The sequence below is a fragment of the Macaca fascicularis genome, chromosome 12 (genome assembly GCF_037993035.2).
Source record: "Macaca fascicularis isolate 582-1 chromosome 12, T2T-MFA8v1.1".
In the NCBI taxonomy this organism is placed as follows: domain Eukaryota; kingdom Metazoa; phylum Chordata; class Mammalia; order Primates; family Cercopithecidae; genus Macaca; species Macaca fascicularis.
In genome coordinates this window covers 3,511,034-3,531,056 of record NC_088386.1, presented here as the reverse complement: position 1 = coordinate 3,531,056, position 20,023 = coordinate 3,511,034, and the positions used below count along the sequence as shown (strand labels likewise).

General features: G+C 44.0%; 1 protein-coding gene across 26 annotated transcripts in view; it reads right to left on the bottom strand.

The window, feature by feature from the left end:
* The window catches only part of SAP130 (Sin3A associated protein 130), an 88,456-nt gene that overhangs the window by 57,421 nt on the left and 11,012 nt on the right, over positions 1–20,023 (bottom strand). For 13 of the 26 annotated variants that reach the window (XR_012421013.1, XM_005572837.4, XM_045366865.2 and 10 more), the window contains exons 3-10: positions 19,352–19,587; positions 17,760–17,918; positions 16,146–16,257; positions 14,501–14,625; positions 12,041–12,165; positions 1,756–1,903; positions 1,505–1,595; positions 1,190–1,294 (exon numbers count right to left, since the gene is read on the bottom strand). Coding sequence is in view for 23 of the 26 variants with exons in the window: in XM_005572837.4 (XP_005572894.1) it covers positions 1,190–1,294; positions 1,505–1,595; positions 1,756–1,903; positions 12,041–12,165; positions 14,501–14,625; positions 16,146–16,257; positions 17,760–17,918; positions 19,352–19,587 (1,101 nt within the window). In the remaining 3 variants the exon portion in view is untranslated. The remainder of the gene's footprint in view (positions 1–1,189; positions 1,295–1,504; positions 1,596–1,755; positions 1,904–12,040; positions 12,166–14,500; positions 14,626–16,145; positions 16,258–17,759; positions 17,919–19,351; positions 19,588–20,023) is intronic. The other 13 variants (XR_012421014.1, XR_012421015.1, XM_015431936.3 and 10 more) reach the window with 1 other exon arrangement.

Genomic DNA, 20,023 nt, shown 5'->3' with positions numbered 1-20,023 from the left:
AAAAATACAAAAAATTAGCCGGGTGCGGTGGCAGGCGCCTGTAGTCCCAGCTATTCGGGAGGCTGAGGCAGGAGAATGGCGTCAACCCGGGAGGCGGAGCTTGCAGTGAGCCGAGATCCAGCCACCGCACTCCAGCCTGGGCGACAGAGCGAGACTCCGTCTCAAAAAAAAAACACACAAAAAAGAAAGAAATCAAATTTCTACATCCATAAGCAGAGTCTCCTCGGCGCACGGTCGGTTTACATACTGTCCACGGCTACTTTCACGACACAGAGTTGAGCACTGGCGACACACACCTATGTGGCCTGCAAAGCCTAAAATGTTTATAGAAAGTGTGCAAACCCCTGATCTTGATGACTGAAGTTGGACTGCTAGAAACTTTCCAGGGATTTTTTTAACAATTCAAAGTATACATATACTTAGAAAAAGAATAAAGAAAGCCTAGAAGAAATTCTAGGATGGGCGTGATGTGGCAGGGCAGCACTCAGATGAAAACCTGGGGAACACACCTGAGCTTTGGTGTTCTTCCCACTGTTGTGTCACTGAGAACTTTCCCTGAACAATCTGTCAAAGTCTACAAGTTTTCCTCATTCCAGATCTTTGCTTTTCCTGTTGTTTTTGTCTATGTCAGTATTGCTTATTTTTATAAAAGGTACAGTTTGATAAGAAAGCAAGTCAAAACTAAAGTTTGAGTACTCAAGAACTATTATACTCTTTTTCCCCTACCATCAATGCCAAGTCTGCATGATACATAATGTTACAAGTCATATTCAGTGTTGCTTTGAAAATCAACAACTGGGCCGGGCACAGTGGCTCATGCCTGTAATCCCAGTACTCTGGGAGGCCGAGGCAGGTGGATCACGAGGTCAAGACCAATCTGGCCAACATAGCGAAACCCTGTCTCTACTAAAAATACAAAAAAATTAGCCAGATATGGTGGCACATGCCTGTAGTCCCAGCTACTTGGGAGGCTGAGGCAGGAGAATTGCTTGAATCCGGGAGGTGGCGGTTGCAGTGAGCTGAGATCGCGCCACTGCACTCCAGCTTGGACAACAGAGTGAGACTCAAGGAAAAAAAAAAAAGGAAATCAACAATTGTAAAAATCAATACTAGCCATCACCATGAAGGCCTAGTCAGAGGGGCTACAGCACTCCGTGTGAGCTTCTGTCGAAGGCAGCATGCCACTTACCGACGGGGATGTTCGAGGTGGTCACAGCAGTAGCATGGGAGGAATGGGAGGGCACCGTCATGGTAACAATGGTACTGGTGGGAGCCTGCGTGTGGGACACAGATCCTGAAATAGGGGAAAAAAGGAAATTCTTTAACAAGAACTTCTCTGCACACATTACAGATTCTCAAAAACCTGGGAAAACTCTTGGAAAAAGTTAAGATAATTTTTCTAGCCCATTGTTTTTCTCTGACTGAAGGTGAGAAATGAAAAATTAACCCACCACTCTTGCTTTCTCTTTCCCCGGTAGAAGGAAGAAGTGGGTTATGGACTTACCGGCTGTAGTCGCTGAAGGAATGGTGTTGGTTGCCAAAATAGGTGCTACTGTGGCTGCAGCCACTGGGGTGCCAGTACTGAAGATCGTTTTCTATGAGGGAAACCCCACAACACAGTTATAAGAACATTATCCACTGTATCCCAGGTAAACACAATCAATGCCTTCAGTACTGCCAGGCCCTCAGCACACTTTGCCCACTTTTGGTTTTACCCAACCAAGTACACAGGTGGTTCTCCACCTTTGGTTTTACCTGAGCCATTGTATGAAGCTGCTGTTTTGGCGTCCCTAATGCAGGGTGAGATGGTAGTGTGATTCTTGTTGTGACATCTCGTGACTGGGCAGGACGCTGAATACTGATTGCTGCAGATGGTGGGTGCTGGATAGACAAAGTTGGCCTACTGAAAAGATAATAAAGACACAATGCAGACAGGAAAGGTCATTTATGATCTTTTGCTAGGTTACAGTCCTGCAAGTCATACTTTTTCATAGGTCTATGAAGTTCAGAGTTAAACCAATACTTGGTCTTTAATCACACCAATGAGGCAAAAGGCGCACTGAGTTTGTCTCGTTTTAAAAGCCATCAATTTGTACCACAAACTGAAGAAATTAACCCTTAGTTGTTCTCAGTATCCTTAATATAGTTAATCAACACTCCAAAACGGACTTGAGTTAATATCATCATAATAACTGCACTTCAGGTCAGGTGTGGTGGCTCACACCTGTAGACACAGTGCTTTCGGGGGGCGCCAAGGCTGGAGGACAGCTTGTGCCCAGGAAGTCAAGGTTACAGTGAGCGATGACTGCGCCACTGCACTCCAGCCTGGGGCACAGAGTAAGACCTTGTCTACATAAAAAATTAAAAACAAAATAATTGCACTTAACTGTGGATAGATCTGAAAATATACTATAAATTTACACGCTCTAAGTTTTTGACAAATTTCCTGAAGAAATATCAGAGACAACTTTGATTAACAGCAGCTTAAACTATGACTTTTGAAGCAAGGACCTTCCCCCCAATTTTACATCATTCCTTAGCAAATGTAGGAACATTCCTAAAATGATAAAATGTTACAGTTATGACTGCCTCAGGATTGGAAGGGAAATCAACAGAGGATGCCAAATTAATTGGTAGCAAGCTACTGAAATGGCAACACTGGCAAGAAAATTTGACAACATAACAAAGCTGGATATTCAAATCAGAGGGGAGGCCACAGGCGGCAGCTCACACCGAGGACCGCTTAAGCCAAGGCTAAAGTGAGCTGTGATCACACCACTGCACTCCAGCCTGGGTGACAGAGTGAGACTCTGTCTCCAATAAAATAAAATAAAAAGAATCACTTCAAGTGACATTCAAACCCATTGCCACTCTGGTTAGTGGGATCTAGCTGGAGGACAAAAAGAACCGTGAAGTTAGTTACTCAGTATTCTTATTGTTAGTAGTAATCTACAAAAAGTAAGAGGCTAATTTATGTCAGATGGACAAGTGATACAGGTGCCCCTTTTTAAAATCTTTTCCACTGTATTTTTACTGTACCTTTTCTGTATTTAGATATACAAATACCATAGTGTTACAACTGCCTACAGTATTCAATACAGTCACAGGCTGTATAGGTTTACAAACTAAGAGCAATAGTTAGAGCACCATAGCCTTGGTGTGTAGCAGGCGACACCATCTAGTTTGTGTAAGCATACTCTTACGATGTTTGCATGTCAAAACTGCCCATTCATTTCTCAGACTGTAACCCCATCATTAAGTAATGAATGAGTATAAAACCTTAGAAAGCAAAAAAAAACCCAAAAACCAAAAAACAAAAAACAACTCTAATGTTAAATTTCATTTGTAAATACCAATATGTGTCCATTACCAGTGAAGGAGTGAAAAAAAAAATTGTTTTCTTGAGACGGAGTCTCACTCTGTTGCTAGGTTGGAGTGCAGTGGCATTATCTCAACTGACTGCAACCTCTGCCTCCCAGGTAGAGGCAATTCTCCTGCCTCAGCCTCCCGAGTAGCAGGGACTACAGGAGCGTGCCACCACGCCTGGCTAATTTTTCTATTTTTAGTAGAGACAGGGTTTCACCATGTTGGCCAAGATGGTCTTGATCTCTTGACCTCGTGATCCACCCGCCTCAGCGGTGCTGGGATTACAGGTGTGAACCAACGTGCCCAGCCAAAAATGTTTAATTAACATAAGATTTTAAAACATGTGGTCGCTCAGGTCTGTAATCCCAGCATTATGGGAGGCTGAGGTAGGTGGATCGAGTTTGAGACCAGCGTGGCCAACATGCTAAAACCCCATCTCTACTAAAAATACAAAATTAACCAGGTACAGTGGTACATGTCTATAGTCCCAACTACTCCAGAGGCTGAGGGAGAAGAACCGCTTGAACCTGGGATGCAGAGGTTGCAGTGAGCTGAGATTGTACCACTGCACTCTAGCCTGGGTGACAGAGCAAGAGTTTGTCTCAAAAAAATAAATAAAATAAAATAAACCAATAAAGAGGAAAATATCAGCAGGAAAACATGACTATCTTTACTATACTGAGTACCTCTGTCGCCAGAAAGAGCCCAGAAGCAATGACACACCAGAAACAATGAACACTTTTAAGACCCAGAACTTGGGTTACAAATACTGCTCTCCACTAAAAAGAACCAAGGAGAAATGGCTGATTTGAAAACTTGAAAAAAAAAAAAAAAAAACAGGAGAAAGCCTGATACATCATGTATCAAAAAGAATAAAGTACTCAAAGGTTAACGGGAGTCATCAAAAGGAAACTTGGGCCAGGCCCAGTACAGTGGCTCATGCTTGTAATCCCAGTACTTTGGGAGGCCAAGGCAGGCAGATTGCTTAAGTCCAAGAGTTCAAGACTGACCTGGGCAACATGGCGAAATTCCACCTCTACTAAAAATATAAAAATTAGCTGGGCGTGGTAGCACACACCTGTAGTCTCAGCTACTTGGGAGGCCGTAGCAGGAGGATCACTTGAGAGCCCAGGAGGCAGAGGTTACAGTGAACTGAGACTGTGCCACTGCACTCCAGCCTGGGCAACAGATGAGAGGGTCTCAAAAAAAAGACATCTGAGCCAGTTCAAAGGGGTTCTCACTAGCCCAATTTGGGGCACCGGGAGCAAAAGAAAGAGACTTTTTTTTTTTTTGAGACGGAGTCTCGCTCTGTCGCCCAGGCTGGAGTACAGTGGCCGGATCTCAGCTCACTGCAAGCTCCGCCTCCCAGGTTTATGCCATTCTCCTGCCTCAGCCTCCCGAGTAGCTGGGACTACAGGCGCCCGCCACCTCTCCCGGCTAGTTTTTTGTATTTTTTAGTAGAGATGGGGTTTCACCGTGCTAGCCAGGATGGTCTCGATCTCCTGACCTCGTGATCCGCCCGTCTCGGCCTCCCAAAGTGCTGGGATTACAGGCGTGAGCCACCGTGCCCGGCCAAGAAAGAGACTTTGACTAAAACATTTTGAGGCTGGGAGCAGAGGCTCACACAGCCCTAGCACTTTGGGAGCTGAGGCAGGAGGACTGCTTGAGCCCAGAAATTTGTGACCAGCCTGAGCAACATGGCAAGGCCCAGTCTCTACGAAAAATAAAACAATTAACCAGGCATCTTGGCATACACCTACAGTCCCAGGTACTCAGGAGGCTGAGGCGGGAGGATAGCTTGAAGCTCAGAGGTTAAGGTTGCAGTGAGCTGTGATCGCGCCATTGCAACCTTGACCTCTGGGGTTCAAGGTATCCTCCTACCTCAGACTCCTGAGTACCTGGGACTATAGATGGGCATCAAGTTGTGATTCAGCCTGAGTGACAGAGTGAGACGCTGTCTCCAAAACAAAAACAAACGACAACAAAAAAAATCCAGTTTGAATATTTAACATTGACAGGTTCATAGTGACTCACACATACCAAAAACAGTCAAAGGGAGTAAGGTCATTCAGAAAGCGCTCCCTAGTCTGTTGTCTTAATCACCATATTACAGGTTGAGTATACCTTATCTAAACCGTTCTGGATGAGAAGTGTTTCAGATTTTGGAATTATATACTTACTGACTCAGCATCCCCAATCCAAAAAGCAGAAATGCTTCAATCAACATTTCCTTTAAGTGTCATGTCAGTGCTCAGTTTCAGATTTTGGCTTATTATGGATTTTGGGTTAGGGATACCCAATTGTGTACTTCTCCCACAGATTAGCTTTTTTTTTTTTTTTTTTTTGTTAACAGTCTGAAAGGCAACTCCAAGGATAGAGCCCCAATTCAGTGATCTGACATCTACAGAAAATATGGGGGTTAAATGATAAATGGACTTGTGATTATCCTCCAGTGTTCAGATAGGTCCTTGTATGACTGGCTTATTTGGAGGACAAGGGTATCGTAGGCAGAGACTGCCAGTGTGGTATTTTCTCCTTCTCCTCTCAGAATAGTAAAGAAAACAAAAAAGAGAAATATAGTATCCTCCTTTCGCAAAATTGGGAGACATCTGAAATCTCAAACCACAGGACAGAAGAATTGCCAAAGGTAGGGATAACCAGAGACTCAGGAGCCAATGAAGGAAGGATTGCTTTCTTTTTTTCTTTTTTTTTTAAAAAAAAGAGATAGAGTCTCACTATGTTCTCACTATGTTGCTCAGGCTGGTCTTCAACTCCTGGCCTCAGACAATCCTCCTGCCTCAGCCTCCCAAAGTGCTAGGATTACAGACATGAGCCACCCTCCCCAGCCTGAAGAGAGAATTTCTGGGGCTATAACTCTGGGGATAAAATCCAGTAATGAAGTATAATGCTCCAAAATGAGGAGCACAAACTGACAGAGAAAACCAGAATCTTCGTGTAACAGCGGGAATGGAGCTGGCAGTGGAGCAGCATTTGGAACAGTTCCAAGGGTTAAAAAGCAAAGGATCTAGGGTTAAACCAGGAATCACACAGACACAGAAAAGTCCCATCTATGGGGAATTGCGTGCAGGGGACCTAGGGAAGAGAGGCTTTGCCATTTTAAGTGGTCTATCTGCACTGACAGGAATGAAGTAATGGCCAACAAATTTCAAACGCAGGACACTGAGTCATTTGGAAAATTTCTCCAAACCCGGTAAATAGTCCAGGCTACAGTAAGAACCAATTACAAATAAGGGATCCAGAATAAAGTCAATCCAATCAAAGATGAATACTCAGAAAAGATCCAAAACAGGATCTATTTAAAGATGCTGAAAGACAAAAGGTGGAACGAGACACACCAGAAGTGCTTTTACTACGCAGATGAACACTGTACCATGAATTTAAAACCTTAATGAAGTAACCACTTCTGTGAAATGGAAACACAAAGCAAAGACTAAGAGCTCAGTGGAAATGATGAGAGAACAACAGAAGAAGACAAAATATACAGGCAGAGCTCGAGAGAAACAGAAGGCAACTGTTCAGCAGTTTCAAGAATGAAGGCAAAATTAGAAGTGGAACATGAGACACAATGCTGAAAATGCAGTCAAGGATGGAGAAGACTATGAAAACAACGTTAAAGGGAACAGTTAAAAAAATTACATAGGAGTGCAAAAAGATTCAACACTTACGAATCGCCCGTAATCCCAACACTTTGGGAGGCTGAGGCGTGCAAATCACCTGAGGTCAAGAGTTCGAGACCAGCCTGGCCAACATGGCAAACCCCCGTCTCTACCAAAAATACAAAACTTAGCCAGGGGTGGTGGTGGGTGCCTGTAATCCCAGCTACTCGGGAGGCTGAGGTGGAAGAAACGCTTGAACCCGGGGGGGGCGGAGATTGCAGTGGCCGAGACTGTGCCACTGCACTCCAGCCTGGACAACAGAGCAAGACTAGGTCCCAAAAGAAAAAAAAAAAAACATATAACTCACAAAAACTGTTCATAATTACAGTTTTTTTCTTTTTTTCTTTTGAGACGGTGTCTCGCTCTGTTGCCCAGGTTGGAGAGCAGTGGCATGATCTTGGCTCACTGCAACCTCCGCCTCCCGTGTTCAAGTGATTCTCCCGCCTCAGCCTTCCAAGTAGCTGGGATTAAAGGCGTCCGGCCCCATGCCCAGCTGACAGATAAGGTTTCACCATGTTGGCCAGGTTGATCTCAAACTCCTGACCTCAAGTGATCTGCCTGCCTCAGCCTCCCAGAGTGCTGGGATTACAGGCATGAGCCACCGCGCCCGGCCCATAGATACAGTTTTATGCTACAGATTGAAAAGGCACACCATGTTTAGAACAAAACCATAAATAATGGTCATTACAAAATAAATGCCATTAAATTTGCTGATATTCAATGAAAAGAATCAGGCAATGAGGCAAAAAGACTAAGGCCTTTGCAAGGGGTTAAAAAAAAAAAAAAACAGACTCTGTGCAGTAACATCCAGATCTAGAAGACACGGGAAAAATGACCCCTCAAGTAGTCATGGAAAGAATATAGAAACAATAAAACACTTAATCAGCCAGACTACTGCCTAAGTATAAATGGGAAATGATTCTCAGCATGTAAAATTTCAAAATATTTGTGCTTTAAGATATGCCCTTTTTGAAGAAAGTGATAGAAAATAAATTTCTTTCAACCAAGTAATGACTGAAAAGACAAGGGTCAGAGAACTGACAGAGTGAATGTATTTAGCAGAAAAATTAAGATATGACTTATATTTTTCTGGAAGTTTACTATTTTCTCTATACCTTGAACCAATTTCTTTATTGCTGGTTTATCTGGCCCTTTGAAGGTTTGGTAGAATTCTATGAAACCAAGGCTGGGTGTGGTGGCTCACAATTGTAATCCCAGCACTTTGGGAGGCCGAGGCAGGTGGATCGCTTGAGCCCAGGAGTTTGATACCAGCCTGGGCAACATAGGGAGACCCTGTCTCTACAAAACATTTTAAAATTTGCCAGGCATGGTGCATGGTGGCACGTGCCCGTAGTCGCAGCTTTGGGAGGCTGAGGTAGAAGGATCACTTGGGCCTAGGAGGTTGAGGCTGCAGTGAGCCGTGACTGAGCCACTGTTCTCCAACCTGGCTAGCAGAGCAAGACCTTGTCTCAAAAAAGAATTCTATGAAACCAGCTGGATCTGGTGCTTCTGTGAGAGATAGTGCTTAAAATTTTTTCTATTTCTTCTATGGAAATTGGTCTCTTGAAAAATTTCTATCTGCAGAATTCAAAAAAAGTTAGACATTAGGAATTTATTGTAATTGTAGATATAAAGAGAAAAATCATCTGATTAGGGTTTTTGTTTTCACTACTTGCAGTATATTGCTAGTGTTATATGAGTGAATGCTAAAAATGCATTCAACAAAATTCAATATCCAGTTTTTTATTAAAACATTCAACACAATGGAAAAGATACTTTGACAATATGATTAAAAATAAAAAGCCAAAAAATAAAAATAAAAAGCCTACCCCTAGTTTTCATCATACAGTTGGCCCTCAGTACCCATAGGTGCCACATCTATGGATTCAACCAAGCATGGACTGAAAATATTCAAGGGGGAAAACAATTTCCCCAAATTCCAAAAAGCAAAACTTGAATTAGCTGAGCACCAAGTGCTACACAGAATCCACATGAATGAAGTGATGTGTAGGCATCATAATAGGCACTCTAAGTAACCTGGAGATGATTTAATCATCTCCAGGTTACTTAGAGTGCCAGAGTACATGGGAGGAGGTGCGTAGGTTATATGCAAATACTATGCTACTTTATATGAAGGAACTTGAGCATCCTTGGATTTCAGCATCTGCAGGGGCTCCTGGAGCCAAGACCCCATAGATAGAGATGACTGTATATCCATTTATACCTTGTGAATTTCCTCATACCACCTGAATATATTAACTTTTATAAAGTTAAAATGAGCAACAACAAGTAGTCTATTTTATGTTGGGCGGTTCTGTCGCTTTGTACCTCAGGTAATACATTTATTAATAACTGCCACAAAGTAAAGTATCCCTTTTATTGAAGAGAGAACAAAGGATCAGGGGAATTGAAAACCTGCTTAATGTCATACAAGTAAATAATAGAGCTAATGGCTAAAGATAAGTTCCAGGCATTGCTGTTCATTTAAATATAATTTTCTTCAGAATTCTGTTCTAGGTTCTCTTCTCACTCTCTAGTACCCTTGGATAGACACCTGAAGGCTTTCATTGTGGCCCACGCATTGATCACTCCCAAACCCATTATCTCTAGCACAGACCCCTCTTCAACCACATACTGACAACAGCCACCTGGCTGTTCCACAGATAAACTCAGTATCCCAGAGTTCAATCTTTTCTAAAACCTGCTTTCCTTCCCTTGTTTTCCTTCTCATTTACTAGGACAGGTAAGGAGGAAACCAAAGAGGCATCTCCAGTTCCTCTTTCTTCCTCACCACTCTGCCCAGCTTCCAGCTGACAGGTCCCAGTGGTGCCTCCCTAGCTTCTAACGGCTCCTCTCTCCAACCTACTATCCTCGCTTTGATTCAGTGAATCCCTTCTTGTCTGCGCTATTGCCAAAGACTCCCTTCCCTCAATATAACCCATGGCAAGGATCAACTGCTCTCCCCAGCCTCCCTGTAATGTGACTTGGAGATCATGAGGAAAAACAGCATCATGTCATCCCTGATTGTGTCACTCACAAAAAGCCTTTAAGATCATCCCTCACCAACCAGACTTTATTCCTGTATGGCTCTGCAAATCTTTTTTGCTTCTTTTTTTTTAGAGACAGGATCTTGCTCTGTCGCCCAGGCTAGAGAGTAGTGGCACAATCATAGCTCATGTGGTCTCAAACTCCTGTGGTCATATGATCCTCCCACCTCAGCCTCCAAGTACCTAGGGCTAGAGGTACATGCCACCACGCTTATCTTTTTTTTTTTTTTTTTTTTAATTTGTTGAAATGGGATACTGGTATGTTGCTGAGGCTGGTCTTGAACTCCTGGCCTCAAGTGATTCTCCCACCTTGGCCTCCAAGAGCACCAGGGTTATAGGCACGAGCCACTGCACCCAGCCTAAATCCTTTTTTTTTTTTTTTTTTTTTTGGTGGAGATGGGGTCTCGCTCTGTTGCCCCAGCTGGAATGCAGTGACACGATCACAGCTTGCTATAGACTCAACCTCCAGGGCTTAAGCGATCCTCCCACCTCAGCTTCCCGTGTAGCTGGGACTACAGGTACACACCACCATGCCTGGCTACTTTCTTATTTTTTATAGAGATGGGATCTCCCTATATTGCCCAGACTGGTCTCAAACTCCTGGACTCCAGTGATCCTCCTGCCTCAACCTCCCAAAGTGCTGAGATTACATGCACGAGCCACTATATCTTGCCATCACAACCTTAAAATGCCTAAAATCAAAGTATAAAACTCCTTTCCCAAAAATCCCACTCTCCTCCACCCTGTTAGGTGTATAGGCCAACTAGTACTGGCAAATAAATAATCCTGACTCCCCTCCTTCTCACACTCCCATACCCCCGCCCCCTGCTCCAGTGATTCTCAGAAATCTCCCTGACTCTATCCTTCAAAATCTACCCAGGGCCAGGCATGGTGGCTCATGCTGTAATCCCAGCACTTATGGAGACAGGAGGATCACTTGAGCTCAGGAGTTGGTGACCAATCTGGGCAACAAAGTGAGAACCTGTCTCTACAAGAAAATAAAAAAATTAGTTAGGCATGGTGGTGCACATCTGGAGTTCCAGCTACTTGGGAGGCTGAGGCAAGAGGATCACTTGAGGCTAAGAATTTAAGGCTGCAGTGAGCCATGATCATGCCACTGTACTCCAGCCTGGGTGACAGAGCGAGACCCTCCCTCCAAAAAATATAATCTATCCAGAATCTAACCATGTCTTTCTACATCCATCTTCATCTCTCCTACATGCTGGCTATACCCTTCTACCCAACCTCTGCTTCTAACTTGGCCTCTCCATAGCCTATTCTATCCAGCAACCAGGCTGAACCAAATGAAACTTCAGATCATTGCATTGCTCTGCTGAAAATTCTGCTAAGGCTTTCCATCATGCCCCAGCCGAGTCCATGTCCTTAGCGTGGCTCCTAAGGACCTATGTGATCTGGAGACCCTGCTACCTCCCCAAACCTAACTCTTGCCACCTTGGCCTCATCGGTGCTCCTTGTAAGTGGCAAATAGAATCCTGTCTCGGAGCCTTGCACTTACTAGTATTCCCACTGCCTAGAATACTCTTCTCTCAGATAACCACACAGCTCACTCATTTCATTGTATCTTTTCATTTTCTACTCAAATGTATTATCAACAAAGCTCTCTCCGACCACATTACATGAAACTCTAAGTCCCCTGCACCACCCACCCTGTCACTCCCAATCCCTTTTACCCTTATTTTTTCCAAAGCACTTTTCACCATCTAAAAACCTACATATTTATTGTGTCTCCAGCCCCTAAAAACAGAAGCTCTGTGTGGGCAGGAATTTCTTTGTTCACAGCTTTAGCCCCAGGATTTAGAACACTACATAGCTCATTAAAGAAAAAGTCACTCAATAAATATTCACTTAAATGAAGGAATGAAAGAAAAAAGAGTGGAGGAAGCGGAGGAGGAGGCAGGAAGGTTCAAACGTCATCCTCCCCATGTATACCTAAGTGCTGAGTCAGTAGCATGTGCCGCTGTCGTAGTGATGACTGGAGACTGAGCTCTGGTGGCTGAGACGGTTGCTACCACAGCAGGAGGGATGGCATTGGAGGTGGTCACAGGTGGCCGAGACTACCAAAAGAGAAAAAACAGTTCATTTAAAACAAAAATAAAATAAAATGTAGGAAGCCAAATACTAAATGTGTAATTTGAAACGAGCCTACAGATAAGTATGTTTCTGCCCAAATAAAAATAAATTCTCACCATTCCAATTAAGGAATTCTCTTTTCAGATAGGTTGTCATAAGACCAAGCGCCAGGCCAAGCGCGGTGGCTCACACCTGTAATCCCAGCACTTTGGGACAGTGAGGTGGGCGGGTGATCCCTTATTAAGACAACATTGACAAATGTTTTGGGAAAAAAAATCTCATTTTGATTGAACAGTACATGAGTCCCTCCCGTGCAAATGTGATTGGAATCAAAATTCTGCTCTACTACTGGTACCACTGGGACCTCACCCTTCAATCTAGAGTTGCCACAGGTCTGTGGTTGGTCCTGGTGTAGACATCTTATGCTGCCATCCAACCCAACACCTCCACAGAGGGCCTACTCAGGTGCTGAATAGAGCTGTTGGCTCTCAGGCCATCTACGTTAGCGAGTACAAGGGCAACTCAGAGTAACAGTCTTCTTTTCTAGGTAATGGTTCAGGGTGCCCACATGCTTGCTGAATGTTTTCACATGGACAGAGTGCCCTTATCACACTTATGTGTGAAATCTTCCTCTGAAAAATGAGCTCCACACTGGGCTTCATCCACGTATCCACCATTACTCTTCGAATCACCTGAGTTCTGATTCTTCCCTCGCTCTTAACCCTGAAACATGCATCTAAATGGCCGAGCTCTGCAGCCCTTTTACCTGCTGCTCCTACCAAGTGCAGGTGCGTGTCTTACACTAAGGCTACAGCACCAGCTTCCTCACTTGGGAGCTCCTTGTCTTGATTCTCGTCTCCCTCTATCCCTTCATATGTATCACGTATACTACTAGATGCCTAATACTCCTCCGACTCTGTTTTCTTGACCAGAAAGGTCTTTTATCTTGAAAGCTGTAGGCTAGACAGATACTACCCAGTGTCATAATCAAGACTCTTCCTTATTATCTTAAACCCAGTTGTTTCATACATGTGTCTCTCCCCTGAAAGTGCTTACGGGGACAGACCTCCTGTATGTGATTCAGCTAGATTCATCTTATCTTTCTTCTTTTTTGTGAGATGGAGTCTCACTCTGTCGCCCCAGATGGAGTGCAGTGGCATGATCTTGGCTCACTGCAACCTCTGCCTCTCGGACTCAAGCAATTCTCCCACCTCAGCCTCCCAGGTAGCCAGGATTACAGACGCGCACCGCCATGCCCAGCTAATTTTTTGACATTTTAGTAGAGACGGGGTTTCACCAGGTTGTCCAAGGTGGCTTCAAACTCCTGATCTCAGACAATCCGCCTGCCTTGGCCTCCCAAAATGCTGGGATTACAGGCATGAGCCACTGTGTCCAGCCTAATCTCATCTTTCAACAATATTACTTCAATGATACACAAAGCCACTGTGTTTAAAAAAAAAAAAAAAGATTTTTGGCCGAGCACAGTGCCTCGCGCCTATAATCCCAGCACTTTGGGAGGCCAAGGCAGGCAGATCACTTGAGGCCAGGAGTTTGAGACCAGCCTGGCCCACAGGGTGAAACCCTGTCTCTACTAAAAGTATAAAAATTAGCCGGGCATGGTGGTACACACCTGTAGTCCCAAGCACTTGGGAGGCTAAGGCAGGAGAATCACTTGAACCCAGGAAGCAGAGGTTGCAGTGAGCTGGGATCATACCACTGCACTTCAGCCTGGGCAACAGAGTGAGACTCTGTCTCAAAAAAACAAAAACAAACAAAAAAACGCAGTGGCTCTCTACTGTATATAAAAAGTCTAGTTTATATTCCATATTCTAGAGCACCCAAATTATAGATACTATATTTCCTGCAAATATATTATACTTCAGTAGTAATGAAGCCATAGATTTCCTTAAAAAAAAAAATGCTGAATGGCATGGACCACGTTCTTGGAACAAACATACATATATGCATAACTTTTAGGAGTCCACAGATCCCCCCAATCCAAGTTAAAATCCCTCAATCCTAGCCAGCCTTTACTAACTGCCGTCTACAACCATCACTGCCTCCTTGCTGCTGTTCATCTCCCCCTTCACTTCCTCTTCACTTCTCTGATTCCTCATTAGCACAGCCTTTCCAACAGGAAGCCTTCCCACCACCTCTCCTTTGCGTTCTTACAGCTTGCCACATGATACTGTGCATCTTTCAAACTTCCCTACGTCTTGGCAACTCGATGGGAAGTCCCTGAGGTCAAGGATGTGCCTAGTGCCTGGTGGCGTGAATAACTCCCATGCCGCCCTTCATGCACCCCGGGCTCCGACGTGCCTGGATTGGTTGGTGAATGATGTGCTGCACTGCTGGCTGAGCAGTAGCAGCATTTGGCAGCTGCGAGGTCGGCCTCAGGACTGTGGTTACTTTAGAACTGGACATCACGGCAGCAGCAGCTGCACCTGAAAAACAAAAGTGTTTATTATATTTATTCTAGTTATACTCCCTAGGAAAATAATCAATATATTTCCTAAAACTCAGATAGTAAATCAGTAGGGAGCTGAAGTATGGTATGTATACTTCCCATTTCATCACAGAGAAAACAAAGAAAATGTGTATTCAAAAGATTTAATAATTTATATTGCCTCTTCACAGACAATCTTAAGTGAAACTGCTGCTGCTTTTTGTTTCTGGTAACTGCAAGTGTGCACAGCGGTAAAGCACACAGTGAACAGCAGCGTGACGCCACCGCCTCAGCTCCGACGAGGGCTCGAGTACTTTGCCTTCCACTGTCTTTGTTCCATTAGAGCAGACGTCAACATTGCGAAAGGGACACATTATGAACCCTAACTTCAACCCTAACCCGAACCCTGCAGTTTTCACCCAGCAGACCCCCTGTGGGTCTGTGGACCACATTTGGAGAAACACTGAGTTATGCTATAACCAAGCAAACCTGGTCTTATGTGTGCTAACTTGATTTTGCCAACCATCTCCAACTGTTTCACACTCTCCAATAAAAGGTAAAATTTTCTAGTCAAAACTCATTTATTACCTCACAACCTACTAGAACTTAAGTGTAAAAATAAATTACTCTTAGCCAGTGTGGTGGCTCACATCTGTAGTCTCAGCCACTCAGGAGGCTAAAGCGGGAAGATCGCTTGTGCCCAAGAAGTTTGAGACCAGCCTGGGTAACACAGTGAGACCTCATCTCAAAAAATAACTATCATCATCATCTTATTGTTACGTAAGTTTAAAAACTCGGTAAAGATCATCTTTAACTTAAAAAATATTCAGTATTAGTATTTGTGACTTAGGTATTAAAAATGAAGACCATGTTGCAGATAAGCAGTCTAATAATAATAAAGACCATGTTGAGATTATCAAAGCTTGGGGAGTTCCTCAATATAAAGGACAATTTTAGACCATATTAAACATTTTAATTGCCTAAGTACACACACTGGTAATGCAACTATAATAAGCACATATTAAACCACGCTAAAAACATGGATTGCTCTAAGTTTATTTCCACTGTCTTGCAATTTTTTTTCCTTTTTCTTGAGACAGGGGAGGGCAGCGGCGCAATCGCAACTCATTTCAACCTCTGCCTCCCAGGCTCAAGCCATCCTTCCATCTCAGCCTCCTGATAGCTGGGACTGCAGACACTTGCCACCACACCTGGCTAATTTTTTGTATCTTTGCAGAGACAGGGTTTCGCCATGTTGCCCAGGCTGGTCTCGAACTCCCGGACTCAAGTGAACCTACCACCTCAGCCTCCCAAAGTGTTGGGTTTATAGACATGAACCACAGCACCTGGCCTTTTTTTCTTTTTAAATAAAAGAGGTTTACTTGGTTCACGATTCTGCAGACTGTTGTCCTGCAACTTTAACAAGCTGATTCTAGACACATTCTGTGTTACACATTTCAACAAATGTATATCTGCTACGGCATTTTGAGAGTTTGAACAAAACTTGCAAGTCGTTACCTCGAGGTAAATGAGAAGCTCCAATGTGAAGAGGGGGCCCAGGAGCATTGCTGCGGATGATAGACATCTGCACGTTTGTAGTCATGATGTGGTGCAGGTTACTGGGATGGCCCTGAGAGAAAGAGGATAGAACGTTATTTTCACAGGTTTGGTCTTAGCCATTGCCTCTAGGAAGTCACCTGCCTCCAAATGTGGGTCAGGTTTTTTCTTTTAGATAGTGAGTATCCCAAGGGAAAGGGCTAAGGACATTTAGCTTGAGCTACTTTTACATGCTGTACTGTATAATGAACTGTGCTAACAGGCATGTGAGAAGTATGAGGACCCCACAACTGCTGCAGGCCCAAATAATAACAGATAACATACTTTCAACAGATAACATACTTTGATATCTACTTTTAGAAACTCTCATCTGTGATATTACCTTTCACACTTGTTTTTTCTGTCCTGGCCAAATGCTTATTTTTTCCCATTCTCACAATTTCCTTTACATACCACTGCATCCATCCATTCTTTAAGCTTTGTGTTTCTAAGTAAATGTCAGTTAGCATCCAACAGGTGCTCCGCTACCAGTTCTTCAGCTCAACCCTGAAATGTCCCTTACTCACATTCTCCCAAACCACAGAGAACAGTGCTTCTCAGCTAAGGGTTCTGGTACTTCTGAGAGTACTCAGCAGTATGACAAAAGGAAAAAACACAGTACACCTCTTTGGAATATAAATTTTTCTTGAAAACGTGAAGGGAACGTTTTTAGATTTATTTTTTTTCCCCAGGTAAAAAATTTTAAATATTTAATTAATCAAGTACACAGCAGAATAGGATTGCAAAATTTCACAAAAAAAACCTTAAAACAGAAGACTTCAAAATAAATGTTCGCAACTAAGGCCAGGTGCAGTGGCTCATGCCTGTAACCCTAGCACTTTGGGAGGCCACAGCGGGCGGATCATTTGAGGTCAGGAGTTGGAGAGCAGCCTGGCCAACATGGTGAAACCCCGTCTCTATTAAAATAAAAAAACTAGCCAGGCGTGGTGACGCACGCTTGTAATCCCAGCCACTTGGGAGGCTGAGACAAGAGAATTGCTTGAACACGGGACGTGGAGGTTGCAGTGAGCCAAGATCCCACCACTGCATTCCAGCCTGGGTGACAGCGTAAGACTTTGTCCCCAAAAAAAAAAAAAAAGTTTGCAACTAGAGAGCTGCTTGAGGTAACCTACCAGTACCCCAAAGATGCCCATCTGCTCTCCTCAGAGAAACCACAGAGAAGCACTGCCCACCACTACCCCTGGGAGGCTGTTCTTGACGCTAAAATCAAACACAAACCACACTCCGGACTCAAGGACACGGACTGTTTTATCCAGATTTATACATCACACTGAGGGTCAAATCGAGCAGCTAGTAGCTGCTCAATAAATTCTAGCTAAATGACCACTATGGATACTGGCTTCTACTCCCTACAGTTATCCTTCTCTCTCAAACCTACTACCTTCCCTTGCAGGTTATGAGTGAGTGTTTAATCTTTTTTTATTACCATGCCTAATGTACTGCTAGCATTCAATAAATCATGATCAATAGTTTGGCATTTCAGTTGAAAATCAGCAAATTAAAAGGAAGAAAAACCTGTTGTCCACTGATTGTTGCCACAGGAATGGCTGAAGCTTGAGGGATGCTACTCTCCATGGTAACGGTAACCTGCCCTGGAACCTTGGGCGGAAGTGACAGGGTGGAAGGTGGAGCAGGAGCAATGGGACGGCTAGGCATGGTAGGCTTCGGGGGCGGCTGCAAACAGAAAACCACACAAAACATATCAATGGCCTCATACTGGTGATGCGTCTCAATCCAGAATTAAGAGTACACAAATCGAACCTGGAGAGTGCCAGGAAAGATGCCATAAGCTTTATACATTTTATCTATTAGCATCACAGTGTTTCCACTGAAGTACTAGCATTTCTATTTCACAGATAAAGAAACATACAAAGCAAGGCTAACTGACTTGCTCAAAGCCACACACACAGTAAGAAGAACTGGGAACAAAGCCCAGAGCTGTATGGCTCACAGCCCACACCCTTTCTTCTACATGATGCCGCCTCCCAAGTCTGGGTGGATTGAACAAAACTCCCAGTAACTGAAACAGAACCCCCAGGTAACGCACAGGCGATATTCTCAGAAACCCCCAAATTAACCAGTTGCTAAAACAGACCTTAAGGAAGAGTGCTACTCCAGTTGGTCCCATGATACTGGGTTATCAGAACTTACAACATCACTGTCAGCCGGGTGTGGTGGCTCACACCTGTAATCCCAGCACTCTGGGAAGCTAAGGCGGGCAGATCACTTGAGGCCAGGAGTTTGAGACCAGCCTAGCCAACATGGTGACACCCCGTCTCTACTAAAAATACAAAAATTAGCCAGGCGTGGTGGCGTGTGCCTGTAATCCCAGCTACTTGGGAGGCTGAGGCGGGAGAACTGCTTGAACCTTGGAGGTGGAGGTTGCAGTGAGCCAAGATTGCACCACTGCACTCCAGCCTGGATGACAGAGAAAGACTCTGTCTCAAAAAGAAAAAAAAAAAAAAAAATTAGTGTCATTAAGCCCCCACTGCTAAAATCTGATTGGCTTAAAAAAAAAAAAAAGAGGGTCCCTTATCTAACTTAACATGCCCATAGGTTGAATAATATCAGTATCAAAATGGATAACAGCAAAGATTCTGTGATGCCAATGGCCCAGCAGCACAAGACGAGGCACTGCAGAAAATCAGGGCTGAGTTACAGGCTGAACTCATAGGTCATAAAGGAAAAATGAAATACGATCCTAAGATACAGCCTAAGATTTTTTTTTTTTTTTTTTTTTTTTGGAGACTGAGTCTCTCTCTGTCGCCCAGGCTGGAATGCAGTGGCCGGATCTCAGCTCACTGCAAGCTCCGCCTCCGGGGTTTACGCCATTCTCCTGCCTCAGCCTCCCGAGTAGCTGGCACTACAGGCGCCTGCCACCTCGCCCGGCTAGTTTTTTGTATTTTTTAGTAGAGACGGGGTTTCACCGTGTTAGCCAGGATGGTCTCGATCTTCGTGATCCGCCCATCTCGGCCTCCCAAAGTGCTGGGATTACAGGCTTGAGCCACCGCGCCCGGCCATACAGCCTAAGATTTTGTACAAATTGTTATAGAGATGAGCCAGTCTTGAGCTCTGGTTCAGTGTGAAGTTTTAACCCTCTCCATTACCTTCATAAGTCCCTCCGAAAATGAAAGTGGCACTGCTGGCGTCAGGTGTGCTGGCGGGGCTGTCACTGCAACAGGTGTGGCTGATGCGACAGCATGGTGTGTAGACAACATCTGCACCTGTGGATAGGGCCTTACCACGACAGGCTCTTGCTTCTCCTCCCGGGACTGGAGGGAGCTGCTGGAACTCATGTGCTCCCTGGCACCGACTTCAGAATCTCGACCAGATTCATCATTGACTAGTAAAGACATTAAACGTGAGACAGTATGTCACAGTCTCCCAATGTAAGATAGCGGCACAAACAAGAGCGGCACCTGAAGTTAAATCTCAGGATTGACCAAGTGGCCACTTCCTTGTGATGTTTTCTTAACAGGGTCAATTTAGGCACTGGATTCTCCTGATGGACATCAGACAGAAGAGCCACAACTGTGGAATGTAGAATTCATTCTGGATATTGTAGCCTTATGAATAAACTACCTGAAAATCATCTAAAATGAGCTGAAATAGTTAAAAGTACAATACAGAGTATAAGACAATTTCATTTAAAACATCTTCTTAAAAAGTTATAAAAGCCTGACATTAAAAAGATATTTTACACTGTGCTGGCCAACATGGCAAAACCCTAACTCTACTAAAAATACAAAAATATAAAAAACAAAAAAAAAAACACCTTT